The sequence below is a fragment of the Asterias amurensis genome, chromosome 7 (assembly GCF_032118995.1).
Source record: "Asterias amurensis chromosome 7, ASM3211899v1".
Classification (NCBI taxonomy): domain Eukaryota; kingdom Metazoa; phylum Echinodermata; class Asteroidea; order Forcipulatida; family Asteriidae; genus Asterias; species Asterias amurensis.
Window position 1 is genome coordinate 15,744,409 of NC_092654.1, and position 12,334 is coordinate 15,756,742.

At 39.2% G+C, this 12,334-nt stretch overlaps 2 protein-coding genes across 2 annotated transcripts in view; one reads left to right on the forward strand and one right to left on the reverse strand.

Moving 5' to 3' along the window:
• LOC139939332 (nephrocystin-3-like) overlaps window positions 1-333 on the reverse strand; it is a 29,664-nt gene extending 29,331 nt beyond the window's left edge. Inside the window, exon 1 of the mRNA XM_071935119.1 lies at window positions 289-333. The gene's annotated coding sequence lies outside the window, so the exon portion shown is untranslated. The remainder of the gene's footprint in view (window positions 1-288) is intronic.
• Window positions 334-798: 465 nt separating this feature from the next.
• Window positions 799-11,903, forward strand: LOC139939334 (uncharacterized). Its single transcript, XM_071935122.1, has 5 exons — window positions 799-1,013; window positions 2,026-3,165; window positions 4,197-4,265; window positions 6,877-6,956; window positions 7,493-11,903. Exons 2-5 carry the CDS (start codon window positions 2,124-2,126, stop codon window positions 7,628-7,630), a joined length of 1,329 nt encoding a protein of 442 aa, XP_071791223.1. The 5' UTR covers window positions 799-1,013; window positions 2,026-2,123; the 3' UTR covers window positions 7,631-11,903.
• The last annotated feature ends 431 nt before the right edge of the window (window positions 11,904-12,334 follow it).

The following is a 12,334-nucleotide window of genomic DNA, read 5'->3' on the forward strand; positions in this document are numbered from 1 at the left end:
GACGAAACCGAAATAGTTCTAGGAGTAGACTTGCCACACACTACACACTCACTGACATGACTGACTGACTGACTGAGTCACAAGACTCTCAAGAGTAAGGACTGAGGGCAAAACTTGCCAAGCAACAAAAGTTTCACTTAAAAAAATATAACTAGTAGTAGTAGTACTATTTTTGACGAAAACATACCAAAGTTAATTGTTCACTGAGTATCAATAAAACACAAATAAAGTATGTTCTCTACTTAACGTGAAGTGTTCTATTTCTAACTGTAGAGTAGAGAAGTTTACCTGACAAGTTGCACTATCCATTTCTCTCCATGGTTTCGGCTGATGGCTGCTGATATTATGGCCAATTGCAAATCTTATTACCTCTTTTCGAATTATTGTACTTTGAGGTTTATGACCCAAATGCGAATTTTTTTTGCTGCAAAAAGGAGTGACCAACGTCACACCGGCAATAAACATTCGCGAATGGGGAGACAATCTGCGAATGGGATTGCAGTTGTCTGTGGTTTGACGTCCGTCATGTGTGGAATGTGTAGCAGCAGCAGATAGGTAGGTTGGTAGACTTAACTTCAAGACTTAACTTCAAGTTAACGTCTGACATTGTGTTTATTTCTCTGCATCAACCATAGAGCTATATAGCTCTATGGCATCAACCAAGAAAAAAAAAAAAACAGATTAGCTATCAAGCGCTCTTCTAAGAGGGCGCTGTTTCAGGCAATATTGTAAAAGCAACGATTGCAGACTTGGAACAAGTCTACACACAGACACACACAGTGTCAGTGTGTCGTCAGAAGAACGACGTGTGTGTAGAAAGAGAGAGAGTGGGATCGTGACTCTTGGGGCGATAGGATGGCTTTGGATCCAGATTCGTGACTTTCCTTCCTTCGCTGTCGGTTCCGACAACGTTTATCGAGAGTGGGGGTGACGTTCCGTACACGGCGGGCCTGCGGAACACAGTTGACGGCAGTGGTGGGTCGGAGTGAAAGGACAGTGGGGAGAACCGACGGGTGGGTTTATCATTTTTGTTGTGTGGTGACTGTCCACAGACACCAGCCACACAGCTAGCTACAATTACTTATCACACACACAATGTTTAGACTAGCATAGCATGCGTACATAAACAGTTCATGGTGATGCTGTGCTGTAGGCCACGTACCATTCTCGTAAGTAAAGTAAACAGTAGGAGTATGCACTAAGAAGTTTCAGTGAAAGGTGGAGGCTCTGTAGACTTAGCACAAACCCAACATTTTGTCTTTGGTTTCTGTTTTTTCCGGGAATAACGGTTATTTTGGTGCGCACTCGAGAACCAGCAGGGTACGTCTTCTCTGCGTGGTAATGATCGGGTTGGTGGCTGGCCACTGGTTCGACCAAGCCGGAGGTCCGTTTAGCAGCCAGCCACCATTCCGATTTCACGCAGTGAAAAATGGGTTCTCACACTGTTAGTGTTACTCCCATTTAAGAAATACCTTTCTGACCAAATGAACGGCTACAGGCCTGGTCACACAGGCCCCGATAACGAGAATGATAAAAATGCACGCTCGTGATAGGTTGAATTGCTCCGCAAAGAAAACGCCCACGCTCATTCAACCAATCGAGGGTGGCATTTTTATCGTTCTCGTTCTCCTCGTTATCAGGGCCTGTGTGACCAGGCCTTAAGACTATACTTCTTTGAAGTTTGTGTACATGTTCATGGCTCTCGTCTTTTTCGTGCGTTAATCACATTACTGAAACATTGAGACCAGTGACTTTATTTATGATACATGTAGACCCTATCGCAAATACTTGGTACGCGCCGTGTAGGCATTGAATGAGGTGCATGATGGTCTAGCTAGCCCTCAAGTTAGATCTCATGCTGGACCAGCATGCACCTCAACAATATGGCCTGCGCAATGGGTATTTGCAAAAAGGTCTATGGTCTGTTTTTAAAGCGCCGTAACTGGGATATTTCCCGTTTTATTACAATAATATTTTGCATTAATGTTAATCTATTACTTGTTTTTCCTCTGTGATCTATTACAGGTGGATGAGTTTGATAACTGCCTACATGAAGTGGTACAAGAGTGATATCTGAGCTTTGCCGTCTCTGACTCTAACGGCAGCAGTCTGTATATTGCATCATGGGGGGCTGCTGTTGCCGTAGCGATGATCCAAATGACGATGATGAGGAAGAGAAATTTATGATAGAAACTAAGAAAGTCAAAGTGCACCACTCCGCCAAGAAAGAGTACGGGTCGTTGTCTACTGCGGAAGACAAGGGGGATCTCCGCAACAGCCAAGAACAGGATAACTTAACACCAAACAAGTGCCATGAAAAACACTGCAGTGATGATGACGTAAAGGAATCAAAGCCGAGCTCTTCTGAAGAGGTTCCCTCCACCACAGAAGTGAAGAACGTTGAAATAGTAGTCCTAGGAAGATCCCAAATTAAAGAAGATGACTCTGCAGGTGATGGTATGATAGAAGAAGAAAAGGAAGACGGAGCGGATCACACGAAGGAAAAAGAGGAGGTGGAGAAATCAGGAGACTCGGATGAGGCAGAGGATATGAATAAGGCTGAAGCGGTGACTGAAGAGGATGTTAAGAAAGCTGATGATGAGAAGAAAGTAGATCATACTGACTCGGATTCCTCCTCCTCAAGCTCTTCGTCCTCTAGCTCTTCCTCAATACCAGTTAGTAATGTTGATGATGAGATCGATCAACTCGTTAATGCTGCAATGGCTACTAAAGTCGTCTACCCACCGAGTCCTATCCTAGGTGAACCCCCATCACCACAGAAGAGGTCCCTCTCACCGATGCTATCGCCCCACTATCAAGCTAGCACTAACTATCAAGCTTCAAGCACTGAACGCAAGGCAGAAGAGGAGCAGGAAGACAGCAATCAGGAAGCAGCCAGTGGAGGCCAGACCAGACACCTGTCTCTCATGAAAAAAACTCAACGCTCATTCAAAAAAGCAAAGGCAAAGGCATCAACTATGATTTCTGCTTCCTCCTCTACTAAGAATCCTGAGGAGGGTGATCAAGAAGTGAAGAAGAAGAAGTGGTCTAGTCTCCACGATAAGACTACTCGCGCGGTCAGTAAGAAAACCAGTTTGGATGAAACGCATTCGCAAAGAAGACAGGACCAACAAGCAACTTCGCAAGCACCTACACAATCTTCATGTGAGTACTAAGTCTCTTTTAGGCAAAGTTCTAAACCTTGACTAAACCTTTCTTTTTCTTACATTTTGTACCACCCATTTATACAAAAATGACATGCACCATATGGCCCCCATTAAGTGTGCGACTTAATTACAAAACTACATAATTAATACACAAGTTAGGTCATGAAACTTGCTGAATAAAATATCAGCAGTAAAGGAAAGAACCCTACGTGTATGGAGAGCTATCTTCCAAAATAAACAACAATTAACAACAAAATATATTAACAATTTGTAAAATAAATTATTTGCAAAAATGTGTGATTTGAGACAGTTCGTCAGCGTTTTCACGTAGTAGCACGCACTGCTATACCAGAAAAAAATCGCAATCAGATATAACGGCCTCTGAAGTTGAACACTTTTTAGAAACCCGCTTTTCTTCAAAACTTTGAGGCATTTCCATTTAAATTCCTCAATGTAGATAGTTGATGACTTGAACTTAAAAACTAATCTTATTTTTACTTATTTGCATAATTAATTCTGAAACTAGACACGAGAGTAGCTCTGTGCTACTTCGTTGAACCAAAAAAGTGTGAAATATGTCTTTTGGCGTTTCACAAAGTCACACTTGCCTATGCTACAAAACAGCATTTTGTGTTATTTTATGAAGCTAGGTCAGCACGCACGCGCTCACACAACTTGCCTGCTACTTTGTGAAAAAGTTTTTACCTCACTTTGACTCGTGATAACAAAAAATGCCACAATTAGCTTAATTAAAAAAGTAAAGCTGTCTTAGCTTTCAAACTTCATGGAATTGTAGGTCTTCGTGCATTATCAACAGAAATGTAAAAATTAAATTGTCAAAAAATCCTTAAGTAGCACGTAGGGCTACTTTTTGGAAATGCTGACGAGTCGGCCAGTTCGTAGTACAACAGCCGAAATTGTTCAAATTAAATTGTTTGATGAGACTCAAGTCAGCAAGAATGTATGTTTTAATGACACCCCCCCCCCCCCAATCTTGATTCATCAAATCAATTTTTTTGTTCCCGACAGTTTCATCCCAAAAAAAGAATCGAGGAGGTATTCCAGCACAGGAGCGAATGAAATCCCGCTATGCAAAAGGTATGTAGAAACTAACACATTTTGAAAGGTCTGCGATTGAAGGAAATAATGTTTACACTTATTATGCGCCAGTATTCATCAAGTCAAGTCTTAATGCTTAATGGCGCAGTACAAAATACTTAAAACAGCATTTTATACCAAAACATCATATCAATGACATAGTTTTTATTTATTTTTTATTTTAATTGAAACATTTTATAACCAGGAACCTTCTCCCAATGCACATGCTAGCATATTGGTCTGATACGCGCTACTTGCGTGCCGATTTGTGAAAATTTTTGTTGATTATAATAATTATTTAATTTTGTTTTCTGCAAAAAAAACATTAATTAGAACCATGGAATGCTCCAGATTTCACAGAAGGGCTTGAAAACCGATTCAATTCAGCACACTTCGGCAAAATATCCCAAAATATTTGTCCAGAATGCCAACAGTTTTTGTATAAAATATCTGGAAAGAACCTTAATAACCATAACATAAACTACCAGCACAAGGCATTTAACCATGTTGAGGCTGTAGTTCTGTTTTTAATGAGGTGTATCAAAAAAGCTGATACTTGATTTAAATACCAGCAAGCAAATTATACTGTTTGTACATTTCTGCCAGGCCTTTGTTTTGAGGTCTTTAATATACTTTCATTATTTTATTTTTTTGTAGGCTTTTAATAGCTATTGTAATTTATTTAACAATTGTGAATTATGTCGCAGTTTTGCAGTATGATGCGATGACATTTTTTAAATAAATAAGCCATATTATAAAGCGATTTTTATAAATGTTATTGCATGTAGTATTACAGAAAACCGTTTGAAGGTGAATAGGATTATAAAGTTTGTTATTGCATGCTTGCTGTTCATTTATAATATGAACAGAGTATGAAATCAGCAAACCATATCTGACCATATGGCTGATAAGACACTGAGTGTATCGGCGGAAATGCATCCGTTCTAATTACAACAACATAATCTAGCGTACATTTGACTGAGCTGTATGAATGGTTGAAGTGCAAAATCACCAGACCGTGAAGTTGTGATCTGAGACTGGCAAATGTACCGATCTATTCTAGAGCATGCATGCATAATTTTGTCTCATTAGGCCTAAACGTTGAATTATAATCATTTCAAATTGTCACTTATGTCTAATATTGCATTATTGTTAGTAAACTGTCAGGGTTTTATTTTCCTTTTTTTGTGGATATTTTTACCCTCCTTTGAAATGGAAACAATCTACAAAATTGTATTTGTTGAGTTATCCCCTTCCTTTCTGTAAAAGGCATTGGATGCCTTTGGTAATTATCAAAGACCAGTATAATAGTCTCACTTGGTGAAAAATCTGTGAAATTTTGACTCAATTTAGACTCAATTTAATGGTCATCAAAGATGCAAGAGAAATAAAAGAAAAACACCCTTGTTGCACTAATTTGTGCCTTTAGTTCAGGCTTGAAATCTTGTATTATTTTAGTGAGAATTTAACGCTTTCTCAAAAACTACGTAGCTTCAGGGCATAGAGCAAGGACTTGCCAGATTAGGTTACCAGGTAAACTACTATTTTCAACGTACCAAATGTAACTGGTACCCTTCTTAGTTTAGCTTAGCAGAAAATTAGTAAGCAATATTTTGTTCTTTAAAGCAGCTCTATGATATCGGGCCCTGGATGATCATGTGTCACTGATTGATCATTTTTTACATGAGAAAAATACTTCCATAGACTAGTATGCAGCATTAATGTTTCATACAAGATAACTAATCACAGCATATTTTAACACTGTCATAGTTGTATGCGGTATGATTACATACAAGTTAGTGTGGGAGCAGGGGTCAATTTCACAAAGAGTTAGGACTAGTCCTAACTTAGGACTAGTCCTAGGAGATATACATTACAAAACAAGTGGCTAGTCCTAAGTTAGGACGAGTAACTTGTCCTAACTCGAGATAAGACTAGTCTTACATGTAACTCTTTGTGAAATCCACCCCTGGTGTATGTACTTCTTGTAAATTCTCCCCAAAATAATGATCTTTTAGCCTTCGAGAACAACTCTGCTAGGGTTGAAACATCTGGCCATTAACTATTTTTTGGCATAATAGTTCCTTTGGTGCGTAGCAGTTTGCAATACAACTATTTTCACGCGCTGCTATAATATCAAACTTTATTTCAATGGATTTTCTGTGGGGGTGGTTCTTGTGGGGATAAAGTGTTTCAGTTTCTGAATTTGATACTGTCAGCTTGTTTCTGGTAAGAATAAAATACAATTCAAAATCTTGCTTCTCACATTCAAAGCCCTCCATTAGCCCCTTGCTCCATTACAGATCTGCTACAACAACGGAACTTGAGACCAGGCCTTAGATCGTCATCGTCACCACACATACTCTATGTTCCCAAAACTCGCCAGGCAAGCTATGGAGGTTGTGCCTTTTCCAGCTGCATGTGCACCGCGTCTCTGGAATTCCTTGCCAGACAAGCTGAGGGACACATCTGATTTGTCAACATTCAAAGGCAACCTCAAGACGCTGTTTAATCTGTCGAGAACTTGCTAGCAAACCGGCGCCTTTGAATGGTTCTATTCCAGATACTGTGCGCCGTATAAATTTTATTTTACTATTATTTTTATTATTAGGTAAGGTTGCTCAATTTGAAGTAGAACGTGAGGCCAAGGACAGAGTTGCATCACACAGAGCTGCAGTAGATCCCAGAAAGGTATGTTCTTATAATATCTTAACTAGTTGCATATCTTAAACTTCTTTAGAAACTATTAAACAAAAGGATTTTCAAGAAACTGGTTACGAAACAAAACTGTTAATGACACTGTCACAAATACTATGGTTGACACTAGTTGACACAGGCAACATACTTTGTGTCAGAGTTACATTTTTGTCTGAAAGAAGGGCTAATAATGCTGATTGCAGTTATGTAAGCATGTCGTGGTCAAGATGGCGGTTAAGCTCTGATGTTTGATCAGCAGAGTATGGTGCGAGTCCCGGTCGTGACACTTGTGTGCTACATCTGTATGTACTGTAATGGGGTAACCTTGTTTCGGCCCCAGGAATTGGTGGCAACGGCCGAGGGCTGGAAAAAAATAAGTTGTAGCTCTCACCTTTAAAATAAGTGGCCTTCAGGGCCTTGTGTGTCTGGCGACTTGCATACAAACATTATTTTAACACAATTTTGTAACTAATATAACTCATCTAGTGGATTCTCTGTATTGAAATTAATTTCTATGGTTTGTCTTTTAGGCTGCTCTGGAGAGGGGCGAGCGCCTTGGTCAACTTGATGATGCCACCGAAGAAATGAGAGAACAATCTTCATCGTTCGCACAGACAGCAAGACGACTCAGGGAGGAGTCCAAAAATAAATCCTCATTTCCATGGTGATAAGTACACATAAGACTTGTTCACACTACTCTATTCCCCGGAGTTGCCCCCGGTGAATAACGGTCGCCCTTTTCACACTATGATTGCTCAATCCCTGGTCTGCCCCGGCAAAAGGTCATATCCGGGGAATAGCCACCCCTGCTCTGGAGAAGGGTTAAGTGGTCAAACTCCCGGGGTGTTCATGAAAAGTGCAAACGAAACCTTGTGGAATAGGGACACAGTATAAACTTGCACTAGGGTAACCGTAGGGTTAAAGAAGGTCCTTTGGCCTCCCCATGGCTGTATTACACAGGGGTAAGACAGTGTTTATGAAGGTAAAGTTTAAGAAAGTAATTTCCTCGTCTTCTGGGTTTACACCTGTTTCAGACGGGGGCTCTAGAGTTGAGCCAAAGCCAAATTCTGAAAAGTTTGAGGTCTGAAACAGTTAGGAGCAACTGGACGCGCTGAAGTCGAAAGATCGACTGTTTCAGTTGTTTAAAACGACTAGAGTCCCTCCTGATCTATTCGGTTCCAAGGAACTATGAAATGCCTGTCTGAAACTCATATAAGATTCTTTATTTATTCGCTATCAAAATGTTGCTCTTAAGGTTTTGTTTGAATGTTAGTGTATTGTCTTGTGCACCAGGGTAACATAAAGACGATCATTCCAATATGACTGTAAGAAAACATCAGGGAGGGCTGGCAGCCCATTGCGCCATGTATTCCATTATTCCCATATGAATTGAATGAAGTAGAAGGAGTTTTAAGTATTCAAATTAGACGTATTCATTATTTTACGGAGGGATACTTCTTACACCTATATAGCAGGAATTCAATATATATTTTTTCAACTTGCACTGATCAAAAAAACAGAAGAAAAATACATACAGGCTCTTATGAGGGCCTTGATGGCTTTACTGTAACTACGCAAACTAAATGCTTCCATGTGGTATTCTATGGGTTACTTTAGATAGATCATAGAGCAAGGATAGTTAGTGGATATATGCAACTATACATTGAGTTCCGTGTTTCGTGTGCCTTGACACGCGTGGTGTGTTGTAGCCAAGACCCCAGCTCTGGTGTTGCCACCAGCAACGTGTTGGTACGATCATGACACTTGTGCCCTTAATAATAATAATAATACAAGGTATTTATAAAGCGCTCTAACTAACAAGGGAAAGTACCACAGCGCTGTACACACAAAATAAACAAAAAGCAAAGAATAAATAAAAGCAAACAAATCAGTTGAACAGGTGGGTTTTGAGAGATTTCTTGAAGGCTGCTAGTGAGCTAGAGTGGTGGATGCTGTGAGGTAAATAATTCCAGAGTTTGGGGGCAGCAGCGTGGAAGCTTTTTTCCCCAGTAATGGTGCGTGTTTTGGGGATGGCAAGTGGTGTCAGTAGATGACCGGAGGTATCTGTTAGGTTTGTACAACTGAATGAGATCCGTTAGGTATGAAGGTGCAGAGGCGGTATATTGGTTAAGTGAAGCCCTCACCTTGAAGTGGCTATCCGGCCTTGAGTTGTAAGGTGGTCACTCATAAAATAAGTTAAATCTTTCTAAGAAAAGGATTCAAGAGGACGACAGTACAATGAAAGAAATCATATCTGACTTGTGATATTTCTTACCAAGCAAGTTTTATGGTCACAAATTTCTAAAAAATTTGTCACAAATTTCTAAAAAATTTGTGACCTTAGAACTTGCTTGGTAAGGAATATTCTCGATTTTTTTGAGAAACAATTTCTTTCAAAGGAATGTGGGTTTGGATTAGGCTTCAGTAGTGGTGTTGGAACATTGGTGTGCTACCATGTAGAACTGTATACTAAAATAAAATTTTACAAATTAAAAGGAATAAGTTGCAAACTAATAGTTAATAAAAGTATTAAAATAAAAATATATAGTTAGTTAATATTTTGACCTAGTCAAAAAGTTAATTGCTTTGTTTGTATTATAGCAACAACAATGGAGAGATGAAAAAAGAAGAGAAAAAAATGTGTCTTGATAGATGTTTGTATTTATTGTAATGGGAAAGCCCACCTCTTGTCAGTGATTAGGCCAGTCTCACTGGTAAGGTGCCTTCTTACAATTTATTTATTTTCTGATATACTTCTTGTTTTTTTTTTCTCAAAACAAATAACTTATTCAATGCATATATTTATTACAAAAAATGTTCTGATGCATTTACAGATCTGTATCAGGTGCATTTGGACTTTAACTGCCGCCAAGTCTGTACTTGCTTTCTCATGCAATTAATCATACAATGCAAAGGTTGTGGGTTCGAATCCCACTGGAGTGATTGCCTGCCTGTGTGTTTTTTTTTCTCAAGGAGTTTGGGAAATACTCAGTTCTTTAAGTACTGAGTATACAGTGCTTTATACGTATCAGTGTACCGGGGTAATAGTAAAAACACAATTGTTATGTTAACCGTATTCATATCATTGTTGACATATTGTTCAACTGTTTTCATGTATTTACTGCCTGACAGACTTATTTAGGCAGTGATTATTATTGCAATCACCTTGTTGCTGTTTGACCAGCAGCCGATTTCTCGAGTTCGGACCAGTAACCCGTCCTAACTTAGGATGGGTTCAGTACGTCCTACGTTTTTGAATACGGAACTGAACCCATCTTAAGTCCTAAGATTAATCCTAAGTTAGGAAGAGTTTGGTGAAATCGACGGCTGGTTTACCCTTAAACAGTTGCGCGCTAGGACCAGACAAAATACACTCACAGTGATCCAGCTGGCCAGTGCAGTACTGTTATTGAAAAGCAGTTTGTTTATGTACGTGTTTCTGATGATACATAGATCTTGTACCTTTAGGTTACAGTTGCTAACAGGGGTAGGTTTAGAATTGACTGGTGTATGGATCATTGCACTGGAACTTTGGAGTTGGAACTTTGGATGTGACATTTAGCAGTATCATTCTTACATTCAACACAATAGACACAGTGGGCGACTGGAGTCATACGTGACTGGTCATGCGACTCTTAGTGGTTTTAAATACAATGTAAACACAGGAAAATGTGAAATTATTACACAATGAGGGCATTGGAACATATGCGTGTCATGGTCGGGCGATTAACCGTTTGGTGCACAGATTAATTTAGCAAAAAATAATAATAATAATCACCCCCTGTTGAACATCACACCAAGCAAAAAGCTCAACGAGCGCTCTAAATAACCAAATGAGGGCGGTATAGTTGTAGTTCAATTCCAATTTGACGTATTTTTCCAGGTCGCTAGCAACCTCCATGCGCAGCAAAGGTTAAGTTAAGAGCACCTGACTCGAGCTCTGGTGTTTCTTATCAGCAGAGTGTGGGTTTGAGTCCTGGTGTAGCCTTAAGATTGGGCGTAAAGCTGTAAAACCAATGTGTTGTACTGTGCACGTAAAATAACCCAGTCACATTAATAAGAGAAAGGGTTCGCCCTGGTGTTTTGGGCTGTGGCTGCTAAAATGCGCCGCAGCACCTTGTAAAACCGGTGCTACTGGTCTCATAATTAAAAACTTGTATTTGATTGTTTCTGTCTGTCCCTGAGTACCTTATTGGTAGATACCTGTGCTATATACATGTACACATATTATTTTTGTTATCGGAAAATGTCACACAAATGTTGCACAAATTCTGCATAATGCCCCAACCTTAACTAACCATATAAGTAACTGTAAAGAACCTACTGGTAATCACTTTCTGAAATATAAAATTTATCCTACTGTCTACATGGCTTAGATACATGTTTGTGAATAAGTATGTAGTTAATGCACTCTAGCTAGTATAAATCGTGCGCGTATATGTTCAATATTCCACAGTGCTATTTGAAGTATTGTAGAATTCCGTTCTGAATTGGACAGAAGAGTAATAATGGTGAATGAATATTTAATTACTCAATTTTAACAAATTTTCTGTATGATGGCAATGACATCGTACTACTTCGTACATTGTATATTTTTGTGTTGTACAGAAATACAATTTGCCTTGAGTCTCTTAAAAACAAATATTCAAATGTTTGTATTTTTCAAAAATACCAGTATTCTCTTAAGTAATTTATTCATAAAAGTAAGACTTAAATTTTCCATTTTGCCTTAATTCATGTACACCATAACTTAATTCTCAAAATCTGTGCATTGACTATGTACATATGTAAGCATGTTATTCTGGACTTGCCATTCAATACATGTAAAAAAAACATATGCTGTATCTTGAAATGCTTTTTCGTTCTTTAAGAAAGAAGAAAAAATAATTTCAATATGTAGATTTAAATTTAAGCACTGCTTATTTCATTAAAAAAATAATGTACACCTCTAAACTGTTTCCACCACGTAAACTTATTGACTTAAAGGCAGTGGACTGGGACCCGGTGGTTCCCCTGGCCTAGAGGCAAAGACGGGACAGGAGACGAGAGCGAACGAGATGCCAAGGGTCTATGAAATCGGGCTCTGGAGTCTAGGTCTGGGACCTACATGTAAGGGTACGGATTGCCGTCCTAGAAGCGGGTCAAGAAAATGAGAACTAGTTACTTTCTGCCGAGACTGAAAAGAGCGAAGTATTTTGGACTTGAAAAAATTCCTTGGCAAAACTTTGCAAACGGCCCATGATGCAACTTTGCAAACGACCCATGATGCAACAGATGTTTAAATTTATTTCATTGCGATACCCGCTGCCAAAACATAGGATTCGAACTGCCTCTACATGTAGCAACCGGGCAACCTCGGTAGTCTAGTTGGT

Excerpts from the sequence above, each read along its gene's own strand:
- LOC139939334 (XM_071935122.1), top strand. The coding sequence starts at position 2,124 with ATGGGGGGCTGCTGTTGCCGTAGCGATGATCCAAATGACGATGATGAG. Across the intron at positions 3,166-4,196 it reads AGCACCTACACAATCTTCAT|TTTCATCCCAAAAAAAGAAT; the intron begins GTGAGTACTAAG and ends TGTTCCCGACAG. Across the intron at positions 4,266-6,876 it reads GAAATCCCGCTATGCAAAAG|GTAAGGTTGCTCAATTTGAA; the intron begins GTATGTAGAAAC and ends TTTTATTATTAG.